General features: G+C 45.1%; 1 protein-coding gene across 7 annotated transcripts in view; it reads left to right on the top strand.

The window, feature by feature from the left end:
* Sugb (Sugar baby) overlaps positions 1-21,648 on the top strand; it is a 263,895-nt gene that overhangs the window by 134,678 nt on the left and 107,569 nt on the right. For all 7 annotated transcript variants that reach the window (XR_010859821.2, XR_010859819.2, XR_010859818.2 and 4 more), the window contains exon 7: positions 18,897-19,018. Coding sequence is in view for 3 of the 7 variants with exons in the window: in XM_067145343.2 (XP_067001444.2) it covers positions 18,897-19,018 (122 nt within the window). In the remaining 4 variants the exon portion in view is untranslated. The remainder of the gene's footprint in view (positions 1-18,896; positions 19,019-21,648) is intronic.

The following is a 21,648-nucleotide window of genomic DNA, read 5'->3' as shown; positions in this document are numbered from 1 at the left end:
TTTCTGCAACTTCCCAAAGAGCATCAATTACCACAGTGTTATCACCATCAATTTTAGCACATAGTAGGTCCTCCGACAAATCCTCCTCCTTTTCTTCACACCCCTTACCCCCAAAATCTCTCAAATCATCACCTTCCCTCCCTACATTATCAATTCCTTTCTCCACACTACTACCCCAATCATTAGCTGCCGTGCAATGCTTATCAATTAAATTACTTACCTCCTCCCCTACATTACTAATTTTATCACTTAATTCCTTCCCCTGATTACTAATTTGACTACTTAAATTATTCCCTTGATCAATCAATTTGGCCAACTGCTCCAATACTAACTTCATAAACTCATTATTACCCCCCATGCTACTTTGATTTTGATCACTACCTTCCCCTTCACCCCCCATTACAATTCCATACACTTTTTCCATAGACATATTATCACTCTGAAAACTACTTTCATCAAACTTTGTGTGCTTGTGCCACAACTGCTCTCCTCATCATTAACTGACATACTTCCTTTATGCACTTTTGTCCTTCTCAAATTCATTACAGCATTACTATTATTCTCACTAATATTCATGCTCCACTGATAAACATAACACTCCAAACATGACAACACCGATACATAACTCCTGACACAAGCTCACTAAAACACTGGACCAAATGTGCCTACCAAGGTTATATAGCAAGTCTGGATATCATTCTGCCTCACGTTGGCGGCGCCAATTGTAACTATTTGATGACTACCAATAAATAATAAAAATATATATAATTAATGAACGGAGTGAAATAAGTATAAATACCAAGACAATGGGCGCCACCTGTAAAACAATTACAGGAATATTTAATGGTGTAGAGCAACGAGCCACTCTCTCTCTCAAGGCGACGGTCATCAGGCTGACGAGGCTCCAGACTTGCTTTGTAACCTTACCTGTTTACCCCTGAAATTAGATGAAGGTAGCATGCCAGGTTCATCCTCACTCCACTGATAAAAAGATTTACTGCAAGTTTGATACCAGAACTTTACTCCCAAAATAATAAACAAAAATATAATAAATACCACAATAATCATCACTTAAAGAGACCCCCTCCTGATTGCCGTCCGCAAAGGCAACGTACAAACAACTACGACCAACATTAATCATTACCTCACGAGACCTACTCGCTTGTCGTTTACAAAAGCAAATATACACACCACTAACAACAACCAAATCATTACTTCACGAGACCTACTCGTTTGTCGTTTACAAAGGCAATATACACACTACTAACAACAACCAAATCATTACTTGACGAGACCTACTCGTTTGTCATTTACAAAGGCAAATATACACACTACAAACCATCAATAAAATTGTTGATACTATATATACATTTCTTAACATACCTCCAGGTAAGAGTCCCACTACACTCACTACTGTTATAGAACAAAAATCGTATTCTGGTAGAGAAAAGTACGACGACTTTCTCTACGTACGGATGCAACCTTCTTTACGAAGAGCATCCCTAACCTTATTTACACACTTCATCGACGTCTTGAGTTCTTCTCGAGTGCCGCACAGATTGGTGTAACGCCTCAGGTTTCTGCAACTGAAAGTGGATACTCGGCCGACGATTTCCTCGACCAAGAATCAGCTCTGTGCTCAAACACACATCCACTACCGAATCTCGATTCTGTACGCATCACCACATCCACTGTACATAATCTCGTAGAAGAATTGTAGTCCAACTTATTATACAGAGTTGGAGTTACAAATAAACACTTAAGTAGCGTCTTTGACCTAACAGCCGCCAGAAACTCATTAGCATCAGCAACATATAGCGTGCTCACTCCGAAAACGATACTCAAGAACAATACAACATTGCCTAGGACTATGCGCAAAGTAGCTCCCGCGCGCCGGTCCGAGTGAGAAACACACAGAATCAGAGACAGAAACACAATCAGAAACAGCATTAGAGTTCGAATCAGAATGACTTGCCGCACACGCGTACATGCTTATATAGGCTTGCTACACGTGGTAATCGCGTCCTGAAAGGTTTAGTGGTAGCAACGCTCACACCGGCACTTCTTCCCGCGTCACTCTGTCAACACAAACCTCGCTCAAAACAAAGCCCTCGCATTGGCTATCGAGTATATGATGTGACATAGACCGTCCACTCATGTATGTCCACATTGATTCACTCCATTTCTTCAACCGATACAACCTGCCGTACCCCGTGTTTTCAAGCCACTTGTTGCAACACATCCAACTGACTTCAACCGCCACGAACCTACTACGATGGCGTAGCAGGGGGAGAGGTGATACTCCCACGTGGCGCGTCCCAGGTGGCGGATAGGGGGGTCCTAACCGGCTTGCCGGCGGACTTGAGGGAAATAAAATACCTCTCGCGGACCAAACACACTACCCCCTGCGGGTGGGGGACACACATGCAGAATACACCCGCGGTATCCCCTGCCTGTCGTAAGAGGCGACAAAAAGGGGCGACCTTGGCGCGGACATGGATTGCGGTTTGGTATAATGTGATGGACCTCCTGTGGATGGGAGAGGCTGAATACATCCATAGGTAATCGCTGCCTGTCGTAGAAGGCGACTTAAAGGGTCATGTGGCCATGGTCCCCTCTTTATTTTTTTATTATTTTTCCGAGGGTCAGGTGTAGACCATTCAAAATTTGATGTGCGTGCTGCCCGGCGATGGAGCTCCTATGTGTGCGACTACGCTCGAAAGCCCGTGCCAGCAACCACCCAGGACGCGGCGGGTGGGAGTATCATGTACCCGGGCAGTGGTATCCGCCTGACAACGCAGGTCCCCGCACAGCCGAATGCCAGAAGGACATATTATTATTAATTATTTTTATTTTTTCTCTATATTTAGTGCTCTGTAAACGCTATGGGGTACATGCTATTGCGGGTGACTGGAGGAAGGGAGTCTTAGTGCTCATTGCCTCAGTCATGCCGTAGTAGGCATCGTCCAACATCGGACCCCGGGCAGTACCTGCTATGACCAGGTGGGTATTGCCTTGGCTGCTTGGTTCGGCTACAGAGACCCCTGATCGGAGTGGGTGGCATTCGGGGAGGATGCTATCGGGCATGGCTTCCAAACGAAGTCTGCTCTCTCAAGGTGGTCGCCCACCTAAGTCTTTAACTTTTGCTTCCCTGAGAGGTTCAACTCCCTGGGAACATGCGCAGCGTGAAGGAATGGGATCCAGCTTCCCTAGGTTTCTGGTCGCTACCAGAACCGATGGGAACGATTTTAAGCTGGTGAAGTCGGTCCTTTTTAGTCGGCACATCGAAGGCGTCTATGGCGAACTGGAGGAACTTAAGAAAATGCGCAACGGTAGTTTGCTTCTCAAGACTCGTACAGCACTGCAAGCTGATCAGTTGCTTAAGTGCGAGCACTTTGGCGAAATCCCCGTCAAAGTGGAGGAGCATAAGTCCTTGAACCTGGTTCGCGGAGTCATCTTTCACCGCGACCTTATTTTGAACACTGACGACGAGTTGATGGAAGACATGAAGAACCGTGGCGTGACACACGTCCGGCGCATTACGCGCAAGGTCAACGGTGAAGACGTTGCCACTGGTGCCTCTATTGTCTCTTTCAAGTTGTCAGTGTTACCAGAGAAAGTCAAGGTAACCACTTATCGTTGCGATGTGAGGCCGTACATCCCGCCTCATATGCGATGCTATCAATGCCAGCGATTCGGACATATGGTATCTCGCTGTTCGAATCAGGCTGTATGTGGAACATGTGGACGAGTAGCTCACGGCGCGGAGGAGTGCACAACTCCATACAAGTGCACTAACTGCTCCGGTTTTCATTCTCCTCGGGATCGGAATTGTCCGACATACCTGAGTGAGAAGAAGATCCAGGAGATCAAGACCCTGGATGGTCTTTCCTACCAGGAAGCGCGCCGTAAGTTTCATTCTATGAATACACCTGCCCGTACACTCGACTATAGCTTGATAGCTCAGAGTCCTCCAGGTTCGTCATTTACGACCAAGACACCTGTCCAGACCGCTGCACCCAAGGCGACTGTTGCTGCTCCCAGCAACGTCGCAAATAGTCAAAGCTCGAAGGGGGGGACCACCCCACCTTCGACCAACCAGAAGTCTGTGCCGGCTGGGAACTCCCAGCCGGCACAGCAAGGGGGGAAGACTAAGTCTCCCCCCCCTAGGAGGTCGACGAAAGTCGTGCCCCAGCCGGCGGAGGCGGCTTCGTTGACCAGGGCTGGGAAACCATCTCCCAGCCCGTCTAAACCTGAAAAAAGAAGGGGAAGAAGAGCGCCCGTTCTGAGCGCTCTCGGCCTTCCCCTGCGAAGGAGAAGTCATGCCCCCCATCTGGAGGGTATGAGTCTGCGCCAGGAGGCACTCCTGCTCCCAAACCTGCGCGCTCTCCTCGTAGGGGACCCCCTCGCGCCCGAAATTTGTCGAAGTTCTGGGCGGCACCCCTGCCATCTTTTGATGACGGGATGGATGTCGCGCTGTCCTCTACATCTACGGATGTAGAATTAGATAGTGTTTAGGCTAACGAGCATTTTTCGCTCATAACCTAACACTCCTTTTACAGTCCACACTATGACACTGTTACAGTGGAATTGTAATGGTTATGACAGGCATCTTGCTGAGTTACGTCAGCTTATTAGTGAGTACGCAGCGAGTATAGTCTGTATTCAGGAGACGAATTTCAGACCTGGTCATCATACGGTCTTGAGGAATTTCAAACTATACTCGACAGAACGATACTATGCTCACCGGGCTTCCGGAGGCGTTGGCATTTTTGTACGTTCTGATAGCTACAGCGAAGAGGTTCCATTACGAACCCCTCTAGAGGCTGTAGCTGTTCGCGTCTCGCTGCCTGTCATAGCAACAGTGTGTAATGTTTATCTTCCACCCGGCCAGCATCTGAACATCAATGATGTCGCTGATCTTATAGATCAGCTTCCACCACCCTTCCTCTTATTGGGCGATTTTAACGCCCATCACCCCATATGGGGCTCTGAGACGCCTTGTCCCCGAGGAAGAGAGTTGGAAACACTTATAACAGATCTGGATTTATGTATTTTGAACACAGGGGAACCAACTCACTTTAGTGTACGTTACGGCACATACTCTCGCATAGACGTAAGTCTATGCAGCCGAACGTTGGTTCCACTGTTTCGGTGGAATGCACACGATGATCTCTGTGACAGTGACCATTTTCCCATTATTCTTACTTTGTTGAAACATAAACCCGTCGAGGCTCCCCCTCGATGGATTCTTAAACATGCTGATTGGCCAAAGTACACATCACTAGCTGTCTTTCACGATGATGTCAGGCGGACCGTCGGCGAGGAAATAACTTACGTCACCCAAGTTATTCTTGCTGCTGCTGAGGAGTCCATTCCGTTTTTCTCGGGGGCTCCTCGCCGAAAACTCGTTCCTTGGTGGAACGATGAAATAGCAGCAGCCATCAAAAACGCCGTCGCGCTCATAAACGTTACCGTCGACAGCCTACTGTGGCCAACTTGGTAACATTTAAGAAACTCCGCGCTAAGGCGCGAGTTCTTATTCGACAAAGTAAGAAGGCTTCATGGGAGAGATATGTGTCGTCCATGACGTCGCATACTCCATCATCTCAAGTGTGGACGAAACTTCGACGACTTTCGGGTATTCAAGGATCATCTGCTGTACCGGGAATTTCCATTGCAGGCAGTGTCGCCACTGATCCCCTCGCGATTGCTAATCATCTCGCTAGTCATTTCGCGGATGTCTCTGGCTCCGGGAATTACAATCCTGATTTCCTCCCTCTGAAGCGGGAGGCTGAACATCATCACCTTAGTTTTGCCACCCAAGCTTCAGAGGACTACAACGTGCCCTTTACGGAGTGGGAACTCCGCAGCGCATTAGCGCTTTGCAAGGACAAGTCTCCTGGACCGGACAACATCCATAACCAGATGTTGAAACACCTTAGTGATGTTAGTTTACTATATCTCCTTCGTGTGTTCAACCGAATCTGGACAGAGGGTGATTTTCCGTCTCAGTGGCGAGAGGGCATAGTCATCCCTGTCCTCAAGCCTGACAAAGATCCTAAGTATGCAGGAAGTTACAGACCGATTTGTCTTACAAAGTGCCTGTGTAAGCTCTTTGAGAGGATGGTAAATCGCAGACTCGTGTGGTGTCTGGAGAAACAAGGACTCTTGTCCGAGTACCAATGTGGATTTCGAGCCGCTCGATCCACCACAGACCACTTGGTACGCCTGGAGAGCTCTATCCAGGATGCGTTTCTCCGCAAACAGCACTTGGTAGCTGTCTTCTTTGACTTGGAGAAGGCCTACGACACCACCTGGCGATATGGCATCCTTTCAGTCCTGCATCAATGGAGATTCCGAGGTAACTTGCCGGTATTTATTGCGAATTTTTTTTCCCTCCGTCTATTCCGTGTCCGAGTAGGGAGGACATATTCGCAATACCACGTTCAAGAAAATGGAGTACCACAGGGATCGGTTCTTAGTGTCACTCTGTTCGCGATTGCCATAAACGGTATTGTCGCGGCTGCTGGTCCAGCCGTCATACCGTCCCTATATGTGGATGATTTTGCTCTGCACTATAGCTCGTGCAGTATGGCAGTCGCAGAGCGACAGTTACAGCAAGCTATTAGGAGGGTGGAGAAGTGGACCTTAGAACATGGCTTTCGGTTTTCTGCCGCAAAGACCTCCGTTGTCCACTTTTGTCGTCAACGTACACTTCACCCTCATCCTGAGCTTTATCTAGGTAATGTCGTTCTTCCAGTTGTTGACACCTACCGATTTCTTGGGCTCCTTTTTGACAGTAAATTATCGTGGGAGCCACACGTGCGGCAGTTAAAAGTGCAATGCACTAGGAAGCTTAATATCCTTAAGTTTCTTAGCAGCACTTCTTGGGGGGCTGACCGCGCGGTGCTCCTGCGATTCTATCGGGCACACATTTTATCCCGGTTAGACTACGGCAGTGCAGCATATGGCTCCGCAAGACCAAGCGTTCTTGCGAAGCTGAACAGTATCCACCACAGCGCGGTTAGGTTGGCGACGGGAGCTTTTCGTACAAGCCCCATCGCTAGCCTGCTCGCTGAGTCTGGTGTGCCGCCTTTACACCTGAGGCGCCAGCAACTTCTACTTACATATGCTGCAAATTTGCGACAGATGCCACTTCATCCCAGCTATCCTTGCGTGTTCAACAATGGCAACCGTTTGCTGTACGCTGCTCGTCCTCGAGCGACGCGGCCGGTTGGGATACGCTTGGATAACATTTCCGAATTGTTTGACGTACCTTCGGTTCCTTGCCTTGTCAGACAACCAAGTGGGGTACCTCCGTGGGTCGTACGACGACCTGAAGTAATCCTGGATCTGCACACTGGTCCAAAGGAAAACACGGACCCTTCGATTTATCGGAGGCTCTTCCTGTCCGTTGTTGGCCGCTATCCAGGTTCAGTCGTCGTCTACACGGATGGTTCAAGGTCAGATACGAAGGTGGGCTGTGCGTTCGTTGTTAACAATGATAGGTTCCTTTTTGCTCTTCCGGCAACCTGTAGTGTGTACACAGCAGAGCTCTATGCTATCTATGAGGCTCTGCGGTACGCACTGTACAATGAGCGCCGACACTTTCTTCTGTGTACCGACTCCTTGAGTTCGCTCCAGTCTATAGATACCTGTTTCCCTCGGCACCCTCTGGTGCAGCTAATCCAGGACCTGCTGGCCGGGTGTTGGGATGCTGGCACCAGAATCACATTTCTGTGGCTCCCAAGCCACATGGGCATAGAGGGAAACGAGTTAGTAGATCAGGCTGCCAAGGAGGCAGTTACACTGCCCACGTTGCCTTTCCAGGTTCCAGTAAGTGATATTCGCTCCCAGCTGAGACATCTTGTTATGTCCCATTGGGAGATGGAGTGGCAGGCCATTCCACTTCCCAATAAGCTGAGAGCGATAAAAGGAACAACGAAGGTATGGAGGACTTCCCTTCGGGCTTCGCGGAGGGAAGCCGTGGTATTATGTCGTCTTCGGATCGGCCACGGTATCTTGACTCACTCGCATCTTTTGAAAGGAGAACCCCCTCCGGTGTGTACCTGCGGCGACCACCTTACCGTGGTGCACATCCTTACGGAGTGTGTGGACCTGGTCGATCTGCGCCGTAGTCTTAACCTTCCGAGTACTATCTCCCTTATCTTGCGTGATGACGAGCAGTCAGCAGACCTCGTCATCCGCTTTATGAGGGATAGTGGACTGTTTTCTCGTGTGTAATGCTGTCCTTTGTCCTAGTGTGTTTTGTGTCACTTTCGCTTTTATCCTATTGACTTAATTTTAGTTTGTTTTGCTTATTTTAATGTGTTATTTTAACGTCTCTCGTAAATTATGTACTACCAGGCAATGCCTTATTCTTTTGTTTTCCTGTAATTTCTCTTGTTTTATTAGAAAATAAGGCATTGCGTATTAGATCCACTGATTGTTTTAATCTCACCCTCATTTTTCTCCATCATTTTTAAACTCTAGTCAGTGGATATGTTTTTAAAATTTTAACATCATCTCTCATGTCGTTTATCACATTCCATTAGGGGCCGATGACCTTCGATGTTAGGCCCCTTTAAACAACAAGCATCATCATCATGACTTCAACCGTCCTTCCCGATATAGTCGCAGTTTTCCCAGTTGCACAATCCTTACGGCTAGGCCATATTTACGGACTCTTACCCAAACGGAAATTTATACAAAATATAATGATGAACATATGCAATATTCCCTAACTATACATTCTTCTTATAAGATTACGTTTATACATTATAAATAAACAAAATTACATGATTTTAACCTAACAAACTATATACGAAAATCTCCTAACCTAAAAACTCGGGAGTCGTACATACGTACGGTTACAATACCTCCCCTTGATTTGTGAAGATTATATACAATACATCTGAGCAAATCACAGTCTTTTCAGTACAGCAGCCTACACAGCCTGTCAAAGTCACTCAGGATTTCAAGAAAATTCGCATATTCTTCTTAACATACACAAAACATCTGAACTTACAATACTTCACCTTACATACCTCTTAAGATTGTGAATATTGTGTGTACCAATCATGTCACCTTTGTTATTCAACAGGTGATAAGCACATTTGCCACCTTTCTTACCTACTGTGTAAGGTCCCTGATACAATTGAAAAAACTTATGAATTTCTTTGTTGTCTGCAGATGAAATGTGTGGAACCTTTAGTAACACCTCCTCCCCTACTTCAAAACTATCTCCATGATGCCTCCCCTGCTGCATCATTCTCCTATCAGCTGACTTCCTTAAATTCTGCCTCGCTAAATCAATCACCTTTGAAGATACCACTTCTGCTGAGGGTAGATCTACCATGGTTGCCAATCTCACACAAAAACTCTCTTCCCATTCTTTCACACACAACTTACACAGACGTTCATTCGGAACACTCATACATTTCACAATCAAAACATCCCTCCTGTACTGAAAACACACCACAATCGCACCTCTTTCATCAATACTCTTCCACACTTCAATGAAATCATTCGTACGATCTTCAGCATCAGATATTCCACTCAACATACGTTTGAATCGACCTCCTGTTCTCTCATACACATTGTCACTCTCAATTTCTTTGAACTTTCTCCAAATACCAAAAAGCTTTCCAACACAATTACTCCTCATAAAATCTTCAAACCCTGAATCCCCATAATATTCACAACCACTCTTATGATTCTCATTATGCACAAAATGTGACCTAACCTCCACTTCACAAAGAATTTCACCCACAGCATCGACAGTTTTCCTCCACTCATCCTTATCGGACATACCAGCTTCAACCACCTCAATCTCATTCACACAACCCTTCTCACACTTTCCTACACTCACACTCTCTCTCTTCCTGAAATCACTATTATCACTGAACTCGAGATCCCGACCATTACTACTAAATTCTCCCACTTCCATATCTTTCATCGCTGTTCCCACTCGCACATCATTCATGCCATCAACACTGTTGCTCTTGACCCTCTTAACGGAAGTTTCATTAATCTCAAAATCATCACTACTCAGACACATTATCGACGTAACATTAATCTCCTCAATTACACCATCTTCTACAACATGATATGTCTTCCTCAAAGACTCCTCCTCCACAAAATAATCTTCATCACCTTTACAACTAACTTCCTTTTCAATTTCTGCAACTTCCCAAAGAGCATCAATTACCACAGTGTTATCACCATCAATTTTAGCACATAGTAGGTCCTCCGACAAATCCTCCTCCTTTTCTTCACACCCCTTACCCCCAAAATCTCTCAAATCATCACCTTCCCTCCCTACATTATCAATTCCTTTCTCCACACTACTACCCCAATCATTAGCTGCCGTGCAATGCTTATCAATTAAATTACTTACCTCCTCCCCTACATTACTAATTTTATCACTTAATTCCTTCCCCTGATTACTAATTTGACTACTTAAATTATTCCCTTGATCAATCAATTTGGCCAACTGCTCCAATACTAACTTCATAAACTCATTATTACCCCCCATGCTACTTTGATTTTGATCACTACCTTCCCCTTCACCCCCCATTACAATTCCATACACTTTTTCCATAGACATATTATCACTCTGAAAACTACTTTCATCAAACTTTGTGTGCTTGTGCCACAACTGCTCTCCTCATCATTAACTGACATACTTCCTTTATGCACTTTTGTCCTTCTCAAATTCATTACAGCATTACTATTATTCTCACTAATATTCATGCTCCACTGATAAACATAACACTCCAAACATGACAACACCGATACATAACTCCTGACACAAGCTCACTAAAACACTGGACCAAATGTGCCTACCAAGGTTATATAGCAAGTCTGGATATCATTCTGCCTCACGTTGGCGGCGCCAATTGTAACTATTTGATGACTACCAATAAATAATAAAAATATATATAATTAATGAACGGAGTGAAATAAGTATAAATACCAAGACAATGGGCGCCACCTGTAAAACAATTACAGGAATATTTAATGGTGTAGAGCAACGAGCCACTCTCTCTCTCAAGGCGACGGTCATCAGGCTGACAAGGCTCCAGACTTGCTTTGTAACCTTACCTGTTTACCCCTGAAATTAGATGAAGGTAGCATGCCAGGTTCATCCTCACTCCACTGATAAAAAGATTTACTGCAAGTTTGATACCAGAACTTTACTCCCAAAATAATAAACAAAAATATAATAAATACCACAATAATCATCACTTAAAGAGACCCCCTCCTGATTGCCGTCCGCAAAGGCAACGTACAAACAACTACGACCAACATTAATCATTACCTCACGAGACCTACTCGCTTGTCGTTTACAAAAGCAAATATACACACCACTAACAACAACCAAATCATTACTTCACGAGACCTACTCGTTTGTCGTTTACAAAGGCAATATACACACTACTAACAACAACCAAATCATTACTTGACGAGACCTACTCGTTTGTCATTTACAAAGGCAAATATACACACTACAAACCATCAATAAAATTGTTGATACTATATATACATTTCTTAACATACCTCCAGGTAAGAGTCCCACTACACTCACTACTGTTATAGAACAAAAATCGTATTCTGGTAGAGAAAAGTACGACGACTTTCTCTACGTACGGATGCAACCTTCTTTACGAAGAGCATCCCTAACCTTATTTACACACTTCATCGACGTCTTGAGTTCTTCTCGAGTGCCGCACAGATTGGTGTAACGCCTCAGGTTTCTGCAACTGAAAGTGGATACTCGGCCGACGATTTCCTCGACCAAGAATCAGCTCTGTGCTCAAACACACATCCACTACCGAATCTCGATTCTGTACGCATCACCACATCCACTGTACATAATCTCGTAGAAGAATTGTAGTCCAACTTATTATACAGAGTTGGAGTTACAAATAAACACTTAAGTAGCGTCTTTGACCTAACAGCCGCCAGAAACTCATTAGCATCAGCAACATATAGTGTGCTCACTCCGAAAACGATACTCAAGAACAATACAACATTGCCTAGGACTATGCGCAAAGTAGCTCCCGCGCGCCGGTCCGAGTGAGAAACACACAGAATCAGAGACAGAAACACAATCAGAAACAGCATTAGAGTTCGAATCAGAATGACTTGCCGCACACGCGTACATGCTTATATAGGCTTGCTACACGTGGTAATCGCGTCCTGAAAGGTTTAGTGGTAGCAACGCTCACACCGGCACTTCTTCCCGCGTCACTCTGTCAACACAAACCTCGCTCAAAACAAAGCCCTCGCATTGGCTATCGAGTATATGATGTGACATAGACCGTCCACTCATGTATGTCCACATTGATTCACTCCATTTCTTCAACCGATACAACCTGCCGTACCCCGTGTTTTCAAGCCACTTGTTGCAACACATCCAACTGACTTCAACCGTCCTTCCCGATATAGTCGCAGTTTTCCCAGTTGCACAATCCTTACGGCTAGGCCATATTTACGGACTCTTACCCAAACGGAAATTTATACAAAATATAATGATGAACATATGCAATATTCCCTAACTATACATTCTTCTTATAATATTACGTTTATACATTATAAATAAACAAAATTACATGATTTTAACCTAACAAACTATATACGAAAATCTCCTAACCTAAAAACTCGGGAGTCGTACATACGTACGGTTACAATCTTCTTCGTGTGTTCAACTGAATCTGGATGGAGGGTGATTTTCCGTCTCAGTGGCGAGAGGGCATAGTCATTCCTGTCCTCAAGCCTGACAAAGATCGTAAGTATGCAGGAAGTTACAGGCCGATTTGCCTTACAAACTGCCCGTGTAAGCTCTATGAGAGGATGGTTAATCGCCGACTAGTGTGGTGTCTGGAGAAACAAGGACTCTTGTCCGAGTACCAATGTGAATCTCGAGCCGCTCGATCTACCACTGACCACTTGGTCTGCCTGGAGAGCTCTATCCAGGATGCGTTTCTCCGCAAACAGTACTTGGTAGCAGTTTTCTTTGATTTAGAAAAGGCCTACGAAACCACATGGCGATATGGTATCTTTTCAGTCCTGCATCAATGGAGATTCCGAGATAACTTGCCGGAGTTTATTGCGAATTTCTTGTCTCTTGTCTCTCCGTTTATTCGCAATACCGTGTTCAGGAAAATGGAGTACCACAGGGATCGGTCCTTAGTGTCACTCTGTTCGCGATTGCCATAAACGGTATTGTTGCTGCTGCTGGCCCAGCAGTTATACCGTCGCTATATGTGGACGATTTTGCTCTGCACTATAGCTCGCGTAATATGGCAGTCGCAGAGCGACAATTACAACAAGCTATTAGGAGGGTGGAGCAGTGGACATTAGAACATGGCTTTCGGTTTTCTGCTGCAAAGACCTCTGTTGTCCACTTTTGTCGTCACCGTACTCTTCACCCTCTTCCGGCGCTTTATTTAGGAAATGTCGTTCTTCCAGTTGTTGATACTTACCGATTTCTTGGGCTCCTTTTCGATAGTAAATTATCGTGGGAGCCACACGTACGGCAGCTAAAAGTGCGATGCACCAAGAGGCTTAATGTCTTGAAGTTTCTTAGCAGCTCTAATTGGGGAGCGGATCGCACGGCGCTCCTGGGATTCTATCGGGCACATATTTTATCCCGGTTAGACTACGGCAGTGCAGCATATGGCTGCTCAAGACCAAGCGTTCTTGCGAAGCTGAACAGTATCCACCACAGCTGGGTTAGGTTGGCGACGGGAGATTTTCGGACAAGCCCCATCGCTAGCCTGCTCGCTGAGTCGGGTGTGCCGCCTTTACACCTGAGGCGCCAGCAACTGCTACTTACGTATGCTGCAAATTTGCGTCAGATGCCACTTCATCCAAGCTATCCGTGCGTGTTCAACAATGGCTACCGTTTGTTGTACGCTGCTTGTCCTCGTGCGACGCGGCCGGTTGGGATATGCTTGGATAGCAGTTATGAATTATTTGACGTACCTTTGGTTCCTTGCTTTGTCAGACAACCAAGTGGGGTACCTCCGTGGGTTGTACGACGACCTGAAATCATCCTGGATTTGCACACTGGCCCGAAAGGAGACACGGACCCTTCGATTTATCGGAGGCTCTACCTGTCCGTTGTTGCCCGCTATCCAGGTTCAGTCATCGTTTACACGGATGGTTCAAGGACAGATACGAAGGTGGGCCGTGCGTTCGTTGTCGCAAATGATCGGTTGCTTTTTGCTTCCCGGAAACCTGTAGTGTGTACACAGCAGAGCTCTATGCTATCTGTGGAGCTCTGCGGTACGCACTGCAGAATGTGCGCCGACAGTATCTTGTGTGTACTGACTCCTTGAGCGCGCTCCAGTCTATTGATACCTGTTTCCGTCGGCACCCTCTGGTGCAGCGGATCCAGGACCTGCTGGCCGGGTGTTCAGATGCCGGCACCACAATCACGTTTGTGTGGCTCCCCAGCCACAGGGGCATAGAGGGATGCGAGTTTGCAGATCAGGCTGCCAAAGAGGCAGTTACACTGCCCCCGTTGCCTTTCAAGGTTCCAGGAAGTGATATTCGCTCTCAGCTGAGACATCTGGTCATGTCTCATTGGGAGGTGGAGTGGCAGGCCATTCCACTTCCCAATAAGCTGAGAGCGATGAAAGGAACAACGAAGGTATGTAGGACTTCTCTTCGGGCTTCGCGGAGGGAAGCCGTGGTGTTATGTCGCCTTCGGATCGGCCACGGTATCTTGACGCACTCCCATCTACTGAAAGGAGAACCCCCTCCGGTGTGTACCTGTGGCAACCATCTTACCGTGGTACACATCCTTACGGAGTGTGTGGACCTGGTCGATCTGCGCCGTAGTCTTAACCTTCCAAGTACAATCTCCCTTATCTTGCGAGATGACGAGCAGTCAGCAGACCTCGTCATCCGGTTTATGAGGGATAGTGGTCTGCTTTACCGTGTCTAGTGATGTCCTTTGTCTTCGTGTATTTGTTTCAATTGCGCTTTTATCCTATTGACTTCATTTTAGTTTGTGTTGCGTATTTTAATGTGTTATTTCAATGTCTAATGTAAATGAAGTATATATATGTATATATATGCACCACCAGGCAATGCCTTATTCCTTTTCTCCCTGTATTTTTTCTTATTTTATTAGAAATAACGCATTGCGAATTAGATCCACTGCTGTTTTAATCTCATACTCATTTTTTCATCACCATATTTTTAACTCTTGTCAGTGGATACATTTTAAAATTTTAAATATCATGTATCATTTCGTCCATCACTTTCCATTAGGGGCCGATGACCTTCGTTGTTAGACCCCTTAAAACAACAAGTATCATCATCATCAAGCATCATTGTCTAACCGGCACTACCCTCTAGGACCCCGGTAACATCCTAGCGGTGATGAGGTTAATAACCTTACCCACCAGCTGAGGAAAAAAAAGGGAGAGAGAGAGAGAGAGCCTGGTGTGAAGGTTGCTATTGTGTCCGCCCCAAATGGGTAGATTAAGCGAACATAAGAGGGAACAAGGGGGAAAGTGAAACAAGAAGTCACATTACATCAAAAAAATGCAAGGATAAAAACAACACCAGCAAACAACATGATACTAAAATTACCCAAAAGGAAGAAAATAGAGACACTTACCCAAAACATGGAGGAAAAGCGGCTTAAGGCCCATGGACACCCAAACAAAGAAATAGTTGCAGCGCTGCACCAAATGTGGTAAATGAAAACCAACTTTTAAGTGATATGAAAGAAAACTTTAATAGACATTTAAATGAGAGGTAACAATTCAAAAAATAATATCTGGAGTGGGCCTAGGTTCATCATCAAAAGGAGATTAAAGTCAGATAATAACTTGAACCAGGTTGTTTAAAAGAATGTAAATACTCGATTAACAGTAATTGAATTAACTTGCAAGAAATTAATATGATTAGTAAATAAATAGCCAACAAGGCAGCTTTAAATAAGAAAATGTAGACTTCATTTAACAAATAATAAAGGAACTAATCCGTAAATATCAACAAGGAAAAAAAACAACAGTGACCTCCATACCTCAAACAAGATAATTAAAATATTGATTTAAATGTGATCGATCACGCGTTTAAGAGAAAAACAAATACCATGCTTAGTAAACAATCCGTAGTTCCATGACCTTTAGGCCGGTTGCCTTTTAACTTTACCACAATTCGTTCCAATTTCTACCAAGGGCAATTTCCGAGGGCACACGAAAATAAAGGTAGAAGTTACACATTTCGCCCAGACAAGGAACGAGACGAAACGACAAAGAGGTTGGCCGAAATAAATCACTTTATATGAAAGAAATGCCAACGATACCAGGCAACAAAAATATTTCCATCCAAGAAGCACACACGAACCAACAACAATCCCCGTTAAAAACAAAAGCCCACAACAATTACCCAAACACACGTTGCCATAGGAACGGACAAGCAAAGCACCGTCTACAAATGAGAAGTAAACCCAACGGTTTTAAATTTAAAATAAAACAGAGATCCCAGAAACAATGCAAAAAAAGGTAAGGAGAAATAAATCCCAGAAGGCAAGGAGCCCGAAGGAAAGCTAACCCCGCTACCTTGGAAACAGCGCCTTGGTTCACACCTTATGGTACAATAAAGTGCAAAAAAAACTTTTACTTATTTTTAAGATAAACATACTAATTTTTTTCACCGTGCGAACTGCATTTTAAAATGATTAATTGCCGAAACCGTTTCCTATGGTTCACAGACGCACACGATATCCAGCACAAATTTCGAAGAGGAAGTCTTAATCCAAATATTATTATTATTATTATTATTATTATTATTATTATTATTATTATTATTACAGTTATCTTGAAGTACGCCGAAACACATAAATCTTCTTGCTTCTTCCACGAACCTGCTACGCAGGCGTAGCAGGGGGAGAGGTGATACTCCCACGTGGCGCGTCCCAGGTGGCGGATAGGGGGGTCCTAACCGGCTTGCCGGCGGACTTGAGGGAAATAAAATACCTCTCGCGGACCAAACACACACCCCCTGTGGGTGGGGGAGGCTGACGAATAATACACCCACGGTATCCCCTGCCTGTCGTGCGAGGCGACTAAAAGGGGCGACCAAGGGATGAATGAATTAGAACCATGAAACTACTCTTGATTCGTACCATCATGCGGGGAACACCATGAGTTGCATGTACTTGCGAGTAGTATCACTAACATGGTACGACATATGTTTGTGATTCGTTGCAGTTAAAAGCCTGACCTGGTGGATTCCAGTACCCGTGCGTTGTACCCATGTGGGCAACACCGCGGGTCTGGGCGTAGCCTGTGAGTTGTACCACTATATGAGCGACACCGTGGGTCTGCGTTGCCTGTGATTAGTACTCACTATGTGCGGAACACCACGGGGCCCTTGGGACCGGCACCCGTGACTAGTACCCTAGGTGAGGAAACTCATCGGTTTGCGTTGGCTGTAAGTGGCGCCATTGTGTGCGAAACACCATAGGTCTGCGTTACCTGTACGAAGTACAGTACTTGTGAGTAGTACCATCTTTTGTGGAACACCGTGAGTCTTCGCTACTTCTGATTAATACCCCAACATGACACATACCATGGTTCTATTTTCCTCGCGACATGTACCATTCTGTGGGGCCTTAGACGTGGATTTTGCACCCCCTTTAGACACCAAGCATCATTGTGCTTTATAAGTGGTTCCTTGGTCGGTAATAATGTTATTTTCGTTCTCTATTGCATCCGATCCACTGGTTTTTGTTTTTGTTTGCTTGTTTTGTGTTTTGTTGGGTTCCTGTCCATCCATCCATTCATTCTTCATGCCATATTTTATTTTTATTTTGGTCAGTGGATGCCTTTACAGTTTTTGTTCTTTCATTTTGTACCATTAGGGCCGATGACCTTTGATGTTAGGCCCCTTAAAACAACAAGCATCATCATCTTCATCTTCTTGCTTCCCCAGAATTACTTTAATCCAAAACAGTTACATACCTTTGAGTCCAGAAAAATTGAGAAGTTCAAACCTGGCCATTGTTATTGAAGACCGGCAACCACGAGGCCGTGAACTAAAGTTGTTCACCAAGGGTCCTGGAGAATTATCGTAGCAAAAACATAGTCCAATGAAGCAGTAGGAGGCCAGAAACTAATGGAATAAGGGATTATCCCTCTTAAGTTGGATTTCATGGGGGTTTCAGCACAACCACCCGCCGCATAGCGGAACACACACTTTCACGTCCATCCATGGCGGGTACAGGACGCCGACTCACCGGGAAGTAGTCGTTAGCAGTCAACAGCAGACTCGCGTCACACCACTCGCGCACGCGCAGTAGGCGCAGACACAGAACTCATAACAGCCGCGCGCGGCATGCTGTCCTCAAAAAAGTATATTGGCAAAAGCCGATTGACACAGAATTTCCAAATGGCAACACACACGCCAGTTCGAAAAGGTTATGGGGGGAGTCTCAAACTACTTAATACTGTCTCAGTTGATTCAGTATTGTGCTTTACAAGCAGTCCATTGGTCAGTAATACTATTGTTTTATGTCAGTTTCTGTTAATGTGAGGCACTGCGGGTCGGATCCACTGATTGTTTTAAATTGATATCCATCTATTCATTCTTTGTTCTCGCGTTTTGAATTCTAGTCAATGGAGGATTTTGCACTTTTAATTTGTCATTACATTTTGTCTCATTTTGTACCATTAAGGGCCGATGACCTAGATGTTAGGCCTCTTTTAACAACAAGCATCATCATCAGCATCAAACTCATATCTTATTTAAATAGACTTTCGGTTCTTGAATACAATTATCATTGCATCAAATCAGGTTTCATTGTGACAAGCAACCAGCTCCCAGTTACAGAGATTTTAATTAGATAACTTTGTGTTTTATAGGCATTTGGAGGATCTGGCACTGGCAGAGGGCTGTGATATGCAGTATTGGGTGAAGACCTTAGAAGGACTTGTGATGGGAGTGCAGTGCTTTGGTGGTGAACTCCCATTCTTTTTTCTCTCTGGTGAGTATTTCCTGCACTTCCAATGAAACTCTAATGAATACCAGACATTACAGCATTCAGTGGTGAAGTGCATGAAAGATTCTGACATAGTTGTCCATCAAATAGTTCACAGCATCTCCATTACTGGCAGCACTCGTATAGACATCACTGCCTCCAACAAGGCTGTGTCATCTACACGGCCACTGGTGTTGTGGGTGTGACGATGCCTGAATTTCCAGCTAACTGGTCGCCAGCGTTTTGGCCCAGTGTGACAATTTGGGCTCGTCAGTTGATAACTTGCATACCTACCAAAATTCGTGGCTAGTGTCTGTAGTGGAGGGGTGGTGGTATCTTTCAGAATGTGTTGGTTTCTTGTACATTGCATGGCCTACTGTACCATTGTTTTTCTTGTACACTAGCACATCAAGAAAAGGTAATTTACGTTCATTTTCTGTTTCCATTGTGAACTTGATCCTCCTGTTAATGGTTGCCAGAAAGCAGCTCTTTTTGAAATGTTATTTACTAGGGTAAATAACGTTCCACGCCCTGATAACATCTCAAGGGCATTAATGGAGCTGACAGGATCTATGAAGGAAAACAGCTATACATCAGGAGACATAGCACGAGCAGTAAAGATCAAGGAATTTAACAGTGATAGTACCTAGGTAGAAACCAGCATGACAGAAAAAACGTATTCCTTCCTCGCGTGGCAGCTATAACTGACAGAATAAGGGTGCATTCTTAAGAAGTACAATATAATTCCAGTTTTTACCACAGACCTCAAATTCCTGTTTTGACCAGTCAAAGACAAACCACCTCTTGAAACACCGTACGTCTGTGAAGTTTCGTATGGTTGTAGTCGATCATATATTGGTTTGACAAAAAGGCTTGTTAGCACCAGGGTGAAAGAACATATCAGGTCAGTTAAGAATGTCACTGTCTCATCTTCCACAGAAATTTCTATAAGCCAGTGTGTCAAAGCAGACAGTAGAGACCATCAAATCCTCTTTGATCAGGCAAGGGTCATCGCGCCTGTAAAATACACAGATCAAAAAAATTAGGGGGAACATGTTTTGTAACATCTGGTAACATTCATTTGGTAGATGGGGTTCCAATGATTGTACAGTATACCTTGAGACCTTACAGTAGCTACTGAGGATATGTCAAATCAAAGTTATACTACATCTGTAGTTACACCACATCTGCATTAAACTGTCAGGAAACTCCTCAAAACAGAGCCAGGAGCGGTGCGTCCCTGTGTCGTGAGGTATACAGACTACTGCAGTCATTTGAGCATGTTGTATGTAAACCAGCACATCCCATGAGACATCTTAACGAGGTTCAAGTCGCAAGGGCCGTCACTTTGATCCAGGAAGGATGGACTTTTCGTCGTGTTGCTGTGGATCTCAATGTCTCTCCGTCAGTTATTCAACGCTTGTGGAATCGCTACAGTGAGGCAGACCAGTTCACTGGGAGGGTTGGACAAGGTCATGGACGCATGACAACCGCACAGGATGAGCGATATCTGACCATCTGTCGTAGTTTATGATCTTCATTTCCGTGTTGACGTTTAACCAATAATGTAGAGTTTGAGGGATGTTCCACCATTCAACAGATTGCAACAATTTATTCATTTATAAGAAGACTGGTTTCAACTCCAATGGAGTCATCATCAGTCGTTGGTGAAAATTAAATTGGGGAAACTGATAACAATCATCATAATGAAAAATCCATGCACCTATAGATGGTTGCATGAAAATACATCATTGAGTTGATAGATATTGATAGATATTGCTGCGTCGTTCAGCAACTGCCAGAGAACTGCAACAAGACCTCAGGGGGGTCACTGGAGGCACGGTGTCTGACCAGTCAGTAAGGAACAGGTTAGGAGAAGTGTCCTTACGACCGAGACATCCTGTTTGAGTGCTCCGTTTAATGCAGCAACATCGTGCAGCTCACCTTCTGTTTGCCTGTATCCACGTCAACTGGCAACGTCGCCAATGGAGACCTGTTTTGTTCATAGACGAGTCCAGATTTCCCCTGACACAGCGTGATGGATGTCAGTGTGTATGGAGACGCCGTGGTGAGCAGTACATGCCAAATGTCCAGGAAGGCGACCTATTCGGACAAGGTTCCGTGATGGAAGTGGGCTGGCAGTAGTATTGATGGCCATACGGATCTTGTCGTCATCCGTGGTAATCTTACCGCTGCGGGGTACATTGAGCAGATACTGCTACAGCATGTGTTGGTTGCTGCATACGGTGTTGGCCCAGAATTCGTACTTACGCACGACAATGCCAGGGCTCCTGTAGCGCGCATCACCAGTGCTGTCTCGCGAGAACTGGACATTTAAGAGATGGAATGGCCAGCAGGGAGTCCCGACCTTAATCCCATCGAGCATGTGTGGGATAGGCTTGACAGAAGTGTTCGTGGACGTTCTGTTTCACCACAGACTCTCCAAGACCTCGAACAGGCTCTCATTGAATGGGACCTGATACTGCAACATGACCTCCGTTGACTTATACAGAGCATGTCATGTAGGTGCCAAGCTGTGATAAATGCTCGTGGAGGATATACACCATACTGAAGCTCTCTGTGATAAAAATCCACCCTGGAGGACTGTTATCACTTTGTTTTCGCCCTTGTTTGGA

This window comes from Anabrus simplex, chromosome 4 (genome assembly GCF_040414725.1).
Source record: "Anabrus simplex isolate iqAnaSimp1 chromosome 4, ASM4041472v1, whole genome shotgun sequence".
Lineage (NCBI taxonomy): Eukaryota > Metazoa > Arthropoda > Insecta > Orthoptera > Tettigoniidae > Anabrus > Anabrus simplex.
This window is presented reverse-complemented; position numbering and strand designations above follow the sequence as displayed.